At 39.1% G+C, this 16,566-nt stretch overlaps 1 protein-coding gene across 1 annotated transcript; it reads left to right on the top strand.

Moving 5' to 3' along the window:
* Positions 1 to 555: 555 nt before the first annotated feature.
* LOC149245282 (putative cellulose synthase A catalytic subunit 2 [UDP-forming]) lies at positions 556 to 15,631 on the top strand. The gene is made up of 15 exons (XM_089457736.1): positions 556 to 1,256; positions 1,425 to 1,526; positions 7,101 to 7,296; positions 7,710 to 7,930; positions 8,028 to 8,145; positions 8,294 to 8,492; positions 9,085 to 9,351; positions 9,480 to 9,825; positions 9,942 to 10,083; positions 10,266 to 10,387; positions 13,041 to 13,253; positions 13,350 to 13,602; positions 13,702 to 13,898; positions 14,010 to 14,360; positions 14,459 to 15,631. Exons 2-15 carry the CDS (start codon positions 1,446 to 1,448, stop codon positions 15,041 to 15,043), a joined length of 3,291 nt encoding a protein of 1,096 aa, XP_089313862.1. The 5' UTR covers positions 556 to 1,256; positions 1,425 to 1,445; the 3' UTR covers positions 15,044 to 15,631.
* Positions 15,632 to 16,566: the final 935 nt, after the last annotated feature.

The following is a 16,566-nucleotide window of genomic DNA, read 5'->3' as shown; positions in this document are numbered from 1 at the left end:
AACATTATCCAACTGACAACTTGCTAACCTGAAAAAAAACATTAGAAAATGTTGGGATTTCCGCTTCAAAAATATATGTAAAATGAAACCATAGCATTTCCAAAGTTCCAGTGCAATTCAAAGTTCCGAGTAAAAAACTCTCCATCGTAATTAACGATGACTCCCCTACCAACAACATGGTTCCGAATCTTCGAGAGCAAGTCTCATCTGGTCCTCTAACGATGACTTCCCCTACCAGCAACATGGTTCCGAATCTTCGACACCAAGTCTCATCTCCAGTGTGGGTCCTCTTAGCGCCCTCTCTAACTGCACCTTCATTCGGCTTATGGCGGGTACGCTTGAGTTGCCTGCCCGCATTCCTTTCTGAAAGTGGGGCATCCGGGCAGGCCAAAGTGGCCCACAAATTCCACTGCAATGCAGGTGGAATACAAAAAATTCGGGCAAACGGTCAGCTGCCCGAAGCCTCCCCTTTGCCCAGAAACTGCTGGCAAGCACCATGTTTTTCCGTGAGTGAGGCTCAGTTCGCAAATTTACCGTCATTCTTACGCATTTGTGAGGCGCATGATTGCGATCATTCCTGCACAAATAAAAACTATTCCCCAGGGGAAAATTCAATCATTTTTCATTATACCGTAGTAGAATTTAATCGAACTCGGTAATTGTTATCATCGTGGTGAGGACTAGAGCTTGATATTTTTTTTATTCTCGAAATTTCATAATAGCTTGGGCTTTCTAAAAAGGGGAATGGTGGAATGGGTGTGAGAGTGAAGAGGAATGGTATCGACCCACTAAGAAAAGTAGTCGTGCGAGTATTAGATGGCTGGCTGGGATATTTGAAAAAGGAATAGTAGAAATGGGGCAGAAGTTTCGTTCTGTAAGCTTTTTCATGGACTGTTAGTCTTTTCTTTGCTTTCAGCTTAAGCAGCTTTAGTGCTGGCGTTTTGATGCTCAGTAATCACAAGTTGGAGTTTTGGTCTGGATTAGAAGGATTTGAGCCTGTTTTAGTGCATTACAGACCGTTTTAAGGTTGCTTTTTGGAGTTTGATCAGGCTGGGATTGAAGTGGGGAGTTTAATGATGGCTAGGATGAAGGAGAGACTGAGATACTGGGCATTTTGATGTGGGTTGAGCTGTATTTCAGCTGATTTCAATACCTTTTTGTTCGGGGAAGCATAAATCAGTGAACAGGACTTTAGCAGGAAGAACCCATTTTGATGTGGAGCTAAGTGTTGTTAGGATTCAAGGGTGATCAATTAGGTATATTTTCATGCTGCATATTTGTATGTCGTTTGCCTAGGATTATTTGATGGTTGGTTAATTGGTTTATGGCATTGGGGGGGCTCGCTTTTTTGGTATTTTTTGGGTGATATAGGCTTCTTGGTGGCGCGACGTTTTGATATTTCTATGAAATTGGTTTAAATGTAGTGCGCGGGAGGTTCAGTGGCAATGGAGGCTAGAACAAACACAGCAGCAGGTTCTAACACGAGGAATGTGCGTGTTTCGGTTCGAGATGATGGAGAACTTGGGGTTTGTATCCAGTTAGCTTTGTAATTTTATTTTGACACTCACTGGCTTGCATGCAAGTTATGCTTTATATTCCTGTTGCTTGTAAATTAATTTCCTGATAAATTTTACAGTTGTTATAAACATTAACAGTTCTCGGTGTTTTTTAAATGTTTATTTCGGTAGTGTGTTTTTTTTACACAGTGCTGCCTTTAAACTTTAAAAAATCATCCCAGTTGTCCCAAACACCTTGGGCATCACACCGGACACTTCAAGTGGGACTGTTCCGTCAAAATCGCTCAGGCCTTGTGGTTGGACTCTACTGCTTATTCATGAATCCTGAGAAACTGAACCAAAGCCTCAATGCAATAGTTTTCATAGTTTCCAGTGCCAGTTTATTTTTAAATACAAGTTGTAAATGATACAACTTTCTAAAATTTGTTGGATTCCAACTAGTCTGATGACATGAAACATTTTTACGATGCTGCACCTTGTCAGTAATACGTTCATTTTTCTAGTCTTGTATTGAGAGATTTGGATACTTTTGGGAAGGGTGATTTGGAGAGTGCCCCGGATAACCAGGACCGTTACCAGTGGGTGGTGGTCAAGACTTTGCAAGCAGCCAGTGCAAACCTCCCAAGTCACAGTGAAACTTTGGGTGCCTGGTAAGAATGAAGTTACAGTTAATCTGCGAGGTGCGGGGAAATTCGCACAACAATTCCGCGTTTCCTTCTCCATGAATCAAATAGATGCGATGGGCTCCCGGCCAAATTACAGATAGAGCTGTATGAAGCATGAACCCCGTACTTTTAACTTATTGCAAACGCAGAATATCTGCCCCATCGTGCATGGTGCCTTGCTTAATGGACTTTTAAAATCTCCAAATGGTTGAGCTCTATGACTACGCTTTATACTTTATATCTGCAAAGCATGGTTGGAAGCAATGGAGAAACAATTAGTGAAGCATAGGGATTTCTATAAAGACTTATTTTCATGCATAGCCTGATTGTGCACTTTAAAATAAAATAGAACTTTTCAATTCCAAATTCCAATCAGTTGTCATGCATGTTGAAAATCACGGGTCCAATGAAAATCACCCCTTTGACAATGCCTCTTTCCACGGTATTGGCACAAGGCATTTGAGGCTACAGATATTATAAATACTTTCAAAGTTCCCACGCCTTTGGATGGGTCCAGAAAAAAGAGCATAATTTTTTTTTCACCAGCACAAAATGGGACAAGATTGGGGGTCATCTTAGCAAGTTGGGCTCCTAAAGCATGTCCTTGATCAATTAACTACCAGGCGAAGAAGGCATTTTTGTGGCTCTATCGAGGTTTTTCCAGGCTTCCTTGGGTAAAATAGCCAAGTTGATAGCTCTATATTGAGATTCCATGTGTAACTAGTGTAGCTCGGTTGGGGCGCTTTTTAATGAGTCAGATATATGCATCAGAAGCAGAGAACTGGGCCTTGGAACAGTTCCAGAGATTCGTAGGTTGAAGCTGAGGGTGTTTGGAATAATGTCCTTGTTTTTGTTGATGATCATCTTATCAGGGTTGGTCAGGTTGAATTTCTTTTTTATTTCTTCCCAATGTATCCAGTCTCTTTTTGGAGTATCAGATGTCTTTAGCAGTTTTAATTCCCCTTTGCAAAATCTTTGGAGTCACTGAACCAGGGTATTTACTATTCTAAATTAAATTGGAATATGCTAAAGCTATTATAGAATGCGCAGTTGTTGTAAATTGTCCAACTACTATTCTTAAGCATGTGTTCTCTCCCATGAAGGTTTACACATATAGATTGAAACCTAAATTTTGTGTGCATTCTATATCTATCACTATCTAGCTACAATCACAAACTATATATAGCTGTAACTCCAACACTACCCCTAGAGCCAACATTTGGTTAAAAGTTGAAACAACTCTCCTATTGCTAACCATCTTATTTATGCATGGACAATTCCTTCCATCCATTCATGGTTTCATGGTTGCTTAAAAAAAGGTTCAAGCTATTGTTGTCATCACTGGCAGCACCATTTGCCTCATCATTCTTCCGCAGCAAGTCCATGACCCTCTTTCTGCAATTCCAGGAATTGTCTACCCTCTTTCTTCCCACGATAAAAAGCATCTGCCTTTCCTCTATTTTGCATTAAAATCTGATCTGTAGGCTTTCTTTGAGTTGAAGTTCTTGCCTACAAATAGTTTTGTAGTTTTGCTACTTGCATATTCATCGTCACCTTTTTCCCTTCTTCCTCTTCAAGGATGGCTGCTATCATTCTATTCTATGTCTCGGACAGTAGGTTCCTGAGAGTAAGGCCACGGTACCATAGCTTGGTCGTATGCTTTCCAGTTGTAGGCCCATATAATCATCACTATTCCTTTCCTCTTCAAGTAAAGCCATTGTCATTGTATCTGGTATGTTGTACATTAACTTCTAAAGAGCAAAGAGCATATTATGATAGTTTTTTAGCATGCTCACGGTAGTATGGCTATGGTGCTATCTGCATCAACTGTAGTTACTGTCTCTGAAAGCTTACTCTTCAAAGATTTGAGGTTGTTGACATGATTTGCCATACTCTCCAAGGCCGGAGAAATTCTATGATTGCACTATCGTCTCTGTTGGTGATCATCTTCATGGATACTGATAAATAAGCTATCTAATACTTCCACTTCAAATAGGAAAGGCGACTCATCACTTAAGGGGTATCGATACTTGCAATGTTGGTCACGACTCATAACCTGTTAGAGGAAGAGAAGAGACTTATAAATTTGTTCTTTCAGTGATTAACCCCCATCTTCTTTCCTTTTTGTCACTAACTCCAATTACAGAATCATTTGTAGTGTAAAAGTCGATCCATATTTGAATGGACATCTTATATTCTTTGTCAGCAAGTCCATGACTCTTTCGGCAACTCAGGAATTTTCTTCCTTCTTTCTTCCCATGAAAAAGGCATTTGCCTTCCCTCTATTTCACATTAAAATCACATTAAAATCGATCTGTAGGCTTTGTTCTATATGAAGTTCTTGCCTACAAATAGTTTATATTCATTGTCACCCTTCTTCCTTATGTTCTCTTCAATAAGGGCTGCGATCATAGTATTGTCTAGGACGGTAAGTTCCTGAAAGTAAGACCATAGTACCATAGCCTGGTCACATGATCTTTAGTGGTAGGTCCATATTATCATTACTCTTCCTTTTCTCTTTAATTAAGGCTGCTATTATTGTATCCAGTGTCGCATGCATTAACTTCCTAAGAATAAAGGCCATATTACCATAGCTTTTTAGCATGCTTACAGTAGTTAATAGTATGGCTATGGTGTCTGTTACCTCTCTCCTTGGCAGAGGTTTTTACATGCATTCTTTGTGATCAGGACAGTCTTCTTGAATGGTGCTTTTCATTCTGATTTTTGGGCATTTTTCATGTTGTTTGAGGCAACTCGCATATCCTGAGGCATGGGCACACTTTCTGAGGCATTGATGGGCTATTGGCATACACTTGAACAACCTCTATGCATGAGAAATGGAGCATCCTTGAGCACTATTCTTAAGCTGATTTTCAGCTTTATTCAGAGCCAATCCACACTTGTGGCCTCTTATAACTGATGTGGGGTTATTTAGGGCTTGTATGGATGATGTGAAGGTCACTTAAGTACTGCTACACCTTGAAGACATGACATCGCATCCACTTGATGTCATTTGGATGATGTGGGAATAATTTATAATTATGATTTGAAGACTAATGAGTAATGGGTCGACCTACTCAACATGACTGTTGGTGTGTTTTATGGCTGATTTTTGACTTGGAGAGTGTCCCCGTGCTTCATGGAGGTGCCTTGACATGTGGCATGGAGACGAGGCCCAGTCAACCATCTTGGAGGATTTCTAGGAGCATCTACATGTTTCTTGGGGTCTTTAAAGGCCAACATGACACCTTGAGGACATCATGCACCCTTCTTTGGAGGAGAGGTCCCCATGTTGGGGCTTTGCTTCATCTTATTCATTGTACATGTGGCTTGACCACTTTTAGTTTATTTTTATGTCAGATTGATTAGTTGTGTTCTTGTTATTCTTAGGTTGGGTTAAGGAAGCACATAAGATATTATTTTATTGTAAATGACATAATATCTTATTTTAATAATAAGATATTATTATTATTATTTTTTGCTATGCTTGAAATGTTGGTCATGACTCATAACCTGTTAGAAGCAGAGAAAAGGCTTAGAAATTTGTTCTTTCAACATTAAACCCACCCTTCCTCCCTTTTCGTCACTAATTCCTCCAATTACAAAGTCATTTGTAGTGTAAAAGTGGATCCATAATTGAATGAACACCTTATAACCTATGTCACTGCGTTTGGTGAATTTCAACCTTGAAATTACAAATTTGTCGAATCTTAAGGTGAATTGAACAAATTCAGTTTATATTTGGCGAATTCCAAGTAGAATGCAGTTTCAATTTTGATTTTGAATTTGAATTGCAAGCGAATTTTCAACAAATAAATTGGACACATTTTCCAAATTCTACCTAAAAAATCACCGGGATTTCAAAAAAACCCTAAGGTAAGTCTGCATAGGTTTTGGCTCCTTCAGCATGGTTTTCATCTCTTTTGACATGCGCGCAGGCAGGACTGGTGTTGTAAACATCTCGATAACATCCTGATTTTATCTCGAAATCACGATTTTTTGGCCTAGCCGATGTTTGACGATTTTCAAAAATATTTTTATGGTATCTTAATTTTGCCGATGTTTGCCGATTTCTACCGATATTTTCCTGATTTTATGATTTTTTTGTTTTTCGGACCCTTGCTGATTTTATCCGGATGCCGATGTTCGCAACATTGCGCAGGAGTCCTGAATTGTTTCACCATTCTCCACACAGTTCTAACCTTAGCAGGCTATCAACAATTACAGTCCATTTGTCCCCTTCATGAGTTGACTTTGAGTCTCTGCCTGATAGTGCACCTGCCTCATGGCGCTCTTACACATGTTGACTCTACTAGACTGCCTGACAGTGCTGACTGCACTCGCACCTCTGTAGCCTGCGACTCTGGGACTCTGTTACAGGCTACAGCATGTATATATTTTTAAGTTTTAAATTTCGTTGTATGCCGAATTTAATGCCAAATTATTATTATTATTATTATTGTTTTTATATATTTGAATTTTTGTTGAATATCAAGGTGGCCGAACTCAAATTAAAATTTGAACCAGGTGACTTAGCTTATAATTAAATAGAAGGTATACTTGATAATTAGAATGGCTACTATAATGACTATAAATAGTGCAACTACCATGGATAAAACCTTTTATCTGTATGCATTCAAATTTATTACTTCCAATATATTGTTCTTACAAACTATATTATGGTTAGGATGTAGAGATGTAATTGGAACACTTTATTCCTCTTCAGGAAATGTTGGGTGTTATTTCTCATTATTTGTCATAAAAGGTGTTATTCGACAAGTCTGGATTGTATGTTCTATGGATTATCAGTCCAGAACTTTTGCGCTTTTTTAAAATTGTTGTGAATGCTCTGTTTTTCATTTAATGGATTATCTTATCTCACAAGTTCTTATGTGGACCTTTTATTCAATTATTGTAGCCTAAGCCTCCACAATACATAAATAGCCATGTTTGCCAGATATGTGGATATGATGTTGGCTTAGCAGCAGATGGGGAGCTCTTTGTAGCTTGCAATGAGTGTGCATTTCCAATATGCAGGCCTTGCTATGAATATGAGTGGAAAGATGGAAATCAATCTTGTCCACAATGCAAGACTAAATACAAGTGGCATAAAGGTTGGTAGAAGTTTTTACTTGTTAATTTGATGAAGACCTAGATTTCCTTTTACAGTTTGCCTTTATCAACAATGATGTCAGATGTCTTCTAGGCATCCAATCTCAGTAATTATTGGCCAAATAGGAACACTTACATGTCTGTCTCCGCTTTCAATATGAATCTGACATTAGTCTCTTGTTTACAATGCAAGAATAGATAGAAGTGCATAAAGGTTGGTAGAATTTTTTACTTGTTAACTTGATCAAGAACGAGATTTCCTTTTACTGTTTGCCCTTATTAACATGATGTCGGATGTCTTCTAGGCATTCAATCTCAGTAATTATTGGTCAAATAGGATCATTAACATGTCTGCTTCTGCTCCACTTTCAATAGGAAGCTGACATTATTCTCTTGTTTATGTATTGTGGTCCAGGTAGCCCTCAAGTGGATTGTGACAAGGAAGAAGAATGTGCAGATGATTTGGATCATGATTTCAACTCCACTCAGGGTAACACGAATGAAAAACAGCAGATTGCAGAGGCCATGTTGCATTGGCAAATGGCCTATGGACGAGGGGAGGATGTTGGTCCATCACGCTCAGAAAGTCAGGAGCTTCCTCAGCTTCAAGTTCCCCTTATTACCAATGGACAAGTGGTAGGACACTCAGTTTTCTGAAGTTTCATACATAGAAGTCTAGTAATTTTCAATAGTGTTGCCATCTCTTTAGACAACTCTTCATATATTTGGACAGATTTCCGGTGAGTTGCCAGCAGGATCCTCAGAGTATCATAGGATTGCTGCTCCACCCACTGGTGGTGGCAGTGGGAAGCGTGTTCATCCACTTCCTTTTCCTGATTCGACTCAAACAGGTATTTGGATTTTTTTTTTAGTTATTTCAACATTCTTCATGTTTTGAGTGTCATTTATTTTGTTGGACAATTTGTATTTTCTTGCAGGGTATGTAAGGGTATTTTAGTATTTCCAATGGCATCCAATTGAACATTTGCTCTTACACAGGTCAAGTGAGAGCTGAGGACCCTGCCAAAGATTTCAATTCCTATGGATTTGGAAATGTTGCCTGGAAGGAGAGAGTAGAAAGCTGGAAGAATAAACAGGACAAAAATACATTGCAAGTGACTAGTGATACTTACTATGCGTCTGAAGGAAAGGATGGGGACATGGATGGTTGTGTTGCAGATGAGGAAGACCTTCAAATGTATTCTGCTTACTTTTAGAGTTATTTCAGTCTTTGTTTGTCAATACTGTTCAGCAATTAATAAGTTCCCTCGAGTTTTATTTGCATTTGCTGCTCCTACATTTCTCGGTATTTTATATTTGAAAGAACCTTTTTCTTTGCGTTTACATGATTTGCCCTCTATTTTGCATTTTAGGCTTCCTTTCTAATTCTCTGATAGGCAATGGAAGATGTTGGTTATAAATGTATGTAGTGGGATGGAACAAAATGCATGCCAGATTGCAGTGCTAATTGTTCTAAACTTCTTTTAAACTAGATTTAGATTTCAGGATTTGAGACTTATAATAAATCAATTTTTAGAGTTCTAAATGAGATTAATTTCTTGCAGCCGCTATGAAGAACAGTGTTTTACTTTTTGATTTTCTTTGAGGGTGCTTTTTTAAAAATGAAAATCTCTCTTGTGGAAAAGACTGCTGCAAATTTATTGCTACCAGACAACATCATGGGTTTTCCTATTTGTAATATATTATGGAGATGGATTTCGGATTCATGGCTGGATGCAATTCAACTAGTAATTTTCTTTTGATTTTTTGCCATGCACTTTTCTTGGCAGGAGTGATGAAGCACGCCAGCCCCTATCAAGAAAGGTTCCTATTGCTTCTTCCAAGATCAATCCATACAGGATGGTGATTGTTCTACGGCTTGTGATCTTGTGTTTTTTCTTCCGCTACCGAATATTGAATCCTGTTTCCAATGCTTATGGACTTTGGTTTACTTCAGTAATATGTGAGATTTGGTTTGCCATATCCTGGATTCTTGATCAGTTTCCTAAATGGCTTCCCATCAATAGGGAAACTTATCTTGACAGGCTTTGTTTGAGGTGAGACTATTGCCTGCAAAAATACTTCTACTCACATAGTTCTAGATGTTTTTTAATTTCCTAAAGATACTGTGTAGTCAATGAGAAACTTGTACCAAAGTGCTTACAATCCCCATATTTTCTGACAGATACGATAGAGAAGGAGAGCCATCTCAGTTGGCTGCTGTTGATATTTTTGTCAGCACAGTTGATCCTATGAAGGAGCCTCCTCTTGTCACGGCAAATACTGTTTTGTCAATTCTTTCTGTGGACTATCCAGTTGATAAAGTTTCATGTTATGTCTCTGACGATGGAGCTGCAATGCTAACATTTGAAGCCCTTTCTGAAACCTCAGAATTTGCAAGGAAATGGGTGCCATTTGTTAAAAAAATTGATATTGAACCCAGGGCTCCAGAGTGGTATTTTGCTCAAAAGATAGACTATTTGAAGGATAAAGTGCAACCTTCCTTTGTAAAAGAATGCAGAGCAATGAAGGTAAGTAGATGTGAAAGAATTGGTTACCTGTTGCTTGTGCTTTTGTTAATTCCTTGTATTTTGGTTTTTTTATCTTTTGATAGGTATCCTGATTGCATTTTTTGCATGATTTCCAGAGAGAATATGAAGAGTTCAAGGTTCGAATCAATGCTCTTGTTGCTAAAGCTCAGAAGGTTCCTGAAGAAGGCTGGATTATGCAAGATGGAACACCTTGGCCTGGAAATAATACCCGGGACCATCCTGGGATGATACAGGTATTTCATTCTCTTCAATTAGTATTTATATGTTGACATGTTTTCCACTTCTTTCCACAGTATTTATGACTACTGTTTTGTTAAAAGATTGTTGAAACTGAAACCAATGGTGAGGTTATTTTGTGACTGTGTTGTTAGTTATTCCTGCTAAATACAAGGTTTCTTTGTGTCTCTCCATTATAGGTGTTTTAGGTCATAGTGGTGGGCTTGACACTGATGGCAATGAACTACCTCGACTTGTATATGTTTCTCGTGAAAAGAGACCTGGTTTTGAACACCACAAAAAAGCTGGTGCAATGAATTCATTGGTAAGTAATTTTTCTATCTACATAAAAATGTCATGCTTTTTCATATTCATTGAGAAAAAAAACTGCACAATACAGTGGTTGCATCAGATTTGTCCATAGAGAAGAATGTATTACCTTTCGAGGTTGAGATCAGATCCTTTTGCTTTGTACAAACCCTTGGGGTCAAAACAATCCTGTAGAGGATTCTATCAAAACTGTATCAAGTTACATTGTTCAAATCCAAGCAAAACTGGTGAGAGGCCTGTCCAAAACATCAAGCCCACTGGGCCACAAAGAAGAAAGAGAAACACAACATACCTGCTCAGATGGCCGAAACCCAATTCTTCTTTGAATCAGTGGAAAAATAAACTAAAAATACGAGACACAAATTTCCTCAATTTGGCCCCTTGAGCCTGAGAACTTGGAGGAGACAGGTTTAGAGAATGAATGAACCCTCCTTACCTTACGGTTACCTAATGAGGAGAGATGTATGCCATACCAAAAACGCTCCAAGACGAGGAGAGCTTCGGATTAATCCCCACTGATGGACCCATTGGTCAAAAGTTAAAACATTACTGGAAGAAGAAAACACTCCACCATGAAATGAATCAATGCACACAACTGACTGCTGCTCCAAAGCGGTAATTGCACCCAAAGCTGGAAACAAAACTGGATCCAAGTAAGGAGGAGAAACATTGTCCTCAAAGCAATCTGAAAACACGCTGCCATCAGTCCCCAATCAACAAGACCATGCATTGGATGAGTGAGAGGCAGATCATCCAAAGAAGTATAAGGGTTCTGTTTAATCAACCCCAACAGTCTGGAAGAAGACTCCTTTTTGGAACCCTCAATTGGTTGAAGTCCACCATCCCTCGAAGACTGAACCAAAGAAACAAAATTCGGGCTTGCTGTGTCCCCAACCCATGACCAGACTCCAGTCAGTTTATTGACTTTTCAACGAAACCAGAAACATTGTGCAGGTGCTAAGGGCAGTGCTAGACAATCCAAAGCCTTTATTGCTGCTGATTGCTCCACAATCTCACCAGACTGCGAATTCAACAAACAAGCTGGAGCCTCTGTAATACCATTTAGATGATGCAAAGTAGACTAGGTAAGACAAGATAATTTTATTAATGTCCAACAAATGACCACAAAAGGTCAATGGGATTGCTAGGTACAATGAAGGGCAATACTCTGTTAAAGGTCCCCTAATCCAATGGCGATTGGGGTATTCACGTCAGGGATGACAATGTCCACAACACCCCCAGAAACAGGGACGATGGCCTTCCCAGACAAAGTTTTACCCACCTCTGGACTATCGTTGCCTTTACATTTCGCAGAATACCCTCCCTTCTGGGACACTAATGGCAACCCCTGCAGTGTCAGAAGCAGCCAAACTTCCCTCAGAAACTGATATAGACTTCATAGAGGAGAAATATGTGTTAAATTTTACTGGAGAGAAATCAAAACACAAATCATAAACACACAATGTTTATCCTGGAGAACCCCAATCCAGGGAAAAACCAGCTAACAGAATATTCTTTTAGTGTCCCTTGGCCAAACTCGGCCAAGCTGGCCAAGTGAGCCTTCACTGCTTACATCCCTGGCACATTACAATGAATTCTTCTCAAGCTTTTTAAAGGCTTCATTACATGTAATCCATGGGCAAGCAAAACTATGTGCCCAAAACCACTACTGTTTGACTGAGCAACTTTCACTGAGTCGAGTTTGCCTAATAATACGAAGAACCAGCCCTCCATTGGTTGTGTGCGGTGTCCTCCATAAGGCAATCCCAAAGAGTGGAAGGGAATATTCTCATTCCTATTCTTGAATCCATTTTTGTTCCCCACACGCTGTGGGGATTTTGTCTTGAAGCCCTCCATTTATATTCAAAAGAATTAAAATACGAGGCACCCCCTTTTTGTGTTTAGTGTTTCCTGGGAGGCTCTTTGAAACTCACCTTAGGGAGTCGGCAATGACCATTAAAACCTTTGTACAACAAAGATGGGGAGGCAGACCAAACAAATTAACCCATAATAACCGAAGCTCTCTGAAAGCATATGAAAAATCAAAGTGCTCTGACAAGGGAAAAAGAACCAGGCCCACATCACCATAGCACCAAGGACCTGCCGTTAAGACAGCTTCACAATCCTCTGAGCAATCAAAGACAAAGGAATAAAAAAACCCCTCTGCGAAGGCGAAATTTTTATGTTCCTAGAAAGCAAACAGCCCCAAACCTCATTGAGCCAAAAACGTTGCTGGTATGAAGTTGGCTTATGCCTGTGGAAGTAACCATATAAAGCTTGATCTGGTCAGGAACTCTGCACCCTGCAGAATCCATTCAAAAGGAAAAATTAATCAAATACTCACCTGCTCTGACCTGAATACAATGCTTCCTGCACTTCTGGGAAGGCTCATAAGCTGCACACATCCCTCCAATCTCTGAGCTACTTCACAACCAGCTACCACTGCTCCTAGATTGCACCCAGAAATCCTAATTTCCATTACGTTGCCAGTAGCATTTCCACTCTCCTCACCCATCGTGCTCATCTAGCAACCATTGGTAAGTAATTTGCTAAACCAAAATCTGGAAAAGTTATTTTGCCTTTTAAATTTGATTTTTTAAAATTATGCTGTTCTTAGTAAGAATGTTCCTCTTGTTATTTATTTACAGGTTCGTGTTTCCGCAGTTCTTACCAATGGCCCTTATATGCTCAATCTTGATTGTGACCATTATATAAACAACAGCAGGGCCCTTCGTGAGGCCATGTGTTTTATGATGGATCCTACTCTTGGGAAGAAAGTCTGTTATGTTCAGTTCCCTCAAAGGTTTGATGGCATTGACAGAAATGATCGATATGCTAATCACAATACAGTCTTTTTTGATGTGAGTGTTGATCAAATTGCATTGTTACAGACTTGCATTTGCGTATGCTGCTTTATGCGCTTTTGAAACTAAAATATTGTACTGGATTGTTTGCAGATCAATTTGAAGGGTTTGGATGGGATACAGGGGCCTGTTTATGTGGGCACAGGGTGCGTTTTCAACAGGCAAGCCCTCTATGGTTATGAGCCTCCTCACAAAGGTAAGATCCATTTTTCAAGCTGTTGTGGACCTAGAAAGAAGAGCAGAAAATCAAACAAGAAGTACAACGACACAAAAAAATTAGACAGGCCAACTGATTCAACTGTCCCCATATTCAGTAGTCTGGAAGACATAGAAGGAGGTGTGGAAGGTAAATGCCAATTTCTAAACAGTTTCTTAAGCTACTAGATGCCACATTTTTATATTTGCCTCTGCCTTACATATTTCACTGTTTGCTAACTATACACAGGATTTGATGATGAAAAATCCCCGCTGGTGTTCCAAAAAAGCTTGGAGAAAAAATTTGGTCAATCCCTTGTCTTTGTGGCATCCACTCAAATGGAGAATAGCGGCGTGCCACAATCTGCAACTCCTGCTGATTTATTAAAAGAAGCAATCCATGTAATCAGCTGTGGTTATGAAGACAAGTCAGATTGGGGAAAAGAGGTAAAACCATAACCACCAATTTGCGAATAATAGTGCCTATATTTGGTTCTTTGGGCCTAGCATAACTGAGATTTAATTTTTTAATGGATTGGGATTTTGTATCTTGTGCAGATTGGTTGGATATATGGTTCTGTGACAGAAGATATTTTGACTCGCTTTAAAATGCACTCTCGTGGTTGGCGATCAATATACTGTATGCCTCCTCGCCCTGCATTCAAGGGATCTGCTCCAATTAATCTTTCTGATCGTCTGAACCAAGTTCTGCGATGGGCTTTGGGCTCTGTGGAAATTCTTCTTAGCAGGCATTTTCCAATTTGGTATGGTTATACTGGAAGGCTCAAATGGTTGGAGAGGCTGGCATATATAAACACCACTGTTTATCCTATCACTTCTATTCCTCTGCTTGCATATTGTACATTGCCGGCAATATGTCTTCTTACTGGGAAATTCATTATTCCCGAGGTAGATTTTTAGCCTCTACTCACTATCTGGTTAAAACTGGTCTTTTAACAGACGTTGGATTGTTCTGACCCTTCTAACTTTCATTTGTTGATTTGCAGATTAGCACTCTTGCAAGTTTATGGTTCATTTCATTATTTTTATCCATTTTTGCTACTGGCATACTAGAAATGCGATGGAGCGGGGTTGGCATTGATGAATGGTGGAGGAATGAGCAGTTCTGGGTGATTGGAGGTGTGTCTGCTCATCTCTTTGCAGTCATTCAAGGATTACTAAAGGTCCTTGCTGGCGTTGACACAAACTTCACTGTTACCTCAAAAGCTTCAGATGAAGGTGGTGATTTTGCAGAGTTGTATATGATCAAATGGACTGCTCTCCTTATCCCCCCAACCACTTTGCTTATAATTAACATTGTAGGTGTGGTGGCGGGCATCTCATATGCTATCAGTACCGGTTATAGATCATGGGGTCCCCTGTTTGGGAAACTCTTTTTTGCTTTTTGGGTGATTGTTCACCTTTATCCTTTCCTCAAGGGTTTGATGGGTCGCCAGAACCGCACTCCAACTATTGTTATTGTTTGGTCAATTCTTCTGGCATCTATTTTCTCTTTGTTATGGGTTCGTATAGATCCCTTCACAACCAGGATCAAAGGACCAGACCTACAACAGTGTGGCATCAATTGCTAAGTGGCTCAAACATCCATTTGCTGGTCAACCATGTCTATTCCAAAATTAATTTGTGATTCGGAAAGGCTTCTCTGACATCGAAGATCTATACCGCTCAGAGGGCTTGAGCATTCTATTACAGCTTTTTCAGGATTTGATAATTCTCTTACCTAATTTGATGGGATGCTGTTGGCATGTAGATGCAGTGTTCTTGATATTTCTCGTCATTTGTTCTCTAGGGCATTTTTCTTGGCACTTGTGATCCTTCATTTTGGTGATAAGTCACCAAGTAAGATCCACTGAAAAGACGCTGGTAACTGATGGCATTGTGATATTGAAGACAGTTGTTTGTGTACTGTGCTGATTCTGCCGAACATGGCACAATTGCAAGCTATAGTTAAGAAATTTTGACTGTAGTGTGATTCCGTATCTGAAGATAATCTGACCTCCTGTGACAACGCCCAAGAGGGTTTGTGTAATATATTCATCATAAAAAGTGTGTAGTAGTGTAGTAGTTCTCGTAGCATTGATGGTCTGTTTTCTGTAAGATTCTTTGTAACGATATAATATTTTATTCTTAGTTTACTCTTTTGAACTATTATCTCACTACATGCAATGACACGGCTGTTACTTGTAAATAATTGATGACTTTTAACTGATGCCAATCTTACTATGTTCATATTTGTGGTTAAAGGAGCTGAAGCTCTTTCATCATGTACCCTGATGGATTCTAGATTTCTATGAAGTTATTGTTCAACGGATCTTGCTACACGGCCGGTCATGAACTTATAAAACTCCTGCCATCTTTACATTTATAATAGGAAGGAGGTTGAATTGCGTTCATTCAGAAGATGAATGTCTATACTGTGCTGGGATGTTTTGTTGGATGTCTCAGCCCCTGCTATGGAGGGACGTCTTTTTATCATAAAACTAAGCGTTTTTATCATTTTTACTAAGTGATCATTTTCGGTCTGTTAATTTTCTTATAAATCATAATTCTCTTCCTTGTTATTAGGGGAATTTTTCTGGTAAAAAATGAGTCTCCCAATAAAAAAAAGTAATATCAAAATCAACTTTAAAAGAATCAGCCAGATTCAAGATGATAATGTCATTCTTCGAGGTAAACATTTTGGGAGGGAAAGGAAAAAACTATATATTTTTAATTGTACTTTTGGCTTTAATCTTTATAAGTTTACTCAAATGCCAAGTGTAGGCACTTGCTGGTTGCAGAATTAAATTCTACATCCAACGAGTATCGATTTAGCACAGTTTCATGTATTTTCATTTTTTTTCCGATGTCTGTCTATAAAAATGAATGCAAAGTGGATACTGGTCAAACGCAGAATTTAATTCCACATACAATGAGTTCCAATGAGTTCCTGCAAGTGACATTTGAATAATGTCACGAAAAGAGCAGAAAATACAATGAAAATTCTTTTTTTTTCTCTTGATGTGTTACAAAAATGAATGCAAAGTGGATACTTGTCAGATACTTGTCATGAATGCAAAGTGGATACTTGTCAGATACTTGTCAGTCGCAGAAT

Source organism: Pinus tabuliformis, chromosome 7 (genome assembly GCF_031772625.1).
Source record: "Pinus tabuliformis cultivar Carrire ecotype Pingquan chromosome 7, CPIR1, whole genome shotgun sequence".
Lineage (NCBI taxonomy): Eukaryota > Viridiplantae > Streptophyta > Pinopsida > Pinales > Pinaceae > Pinus > Pinus tabuliformis.
Note: the sequence above shows the minus strand (reverse complement) of the source record. Positions and strands in the feature narration are given on the sequence as shown.

What these genes read in the sequence shown, in the direction of transcription:
- LOC149245282 (XM_089457736.1), top strand. Translation starts at nt 1,446, where the DNA reads ATGGAGGCTAGAACAAACACAGCAGCAGGTTCTAACACGAGGAATGTG. An exon ending in ACAATACAGTCTTTTTTGAT is followed by an intron (nt 13,254 to 13,349) that starts GTGAGTGTTGAT and finishes GATTGTTTGCAG; the next exon opens with ATCAATTTGAAGGGTTTGGA. An exon ending in CATAGAAGGAGGTGTGGAAG is followed by an intron (nt 13,603 to 13,701) that starts GTAAATGCCAAT and finishes AACTATACACAG; the next exon opens with GATTTGATGATGAAAAATCC.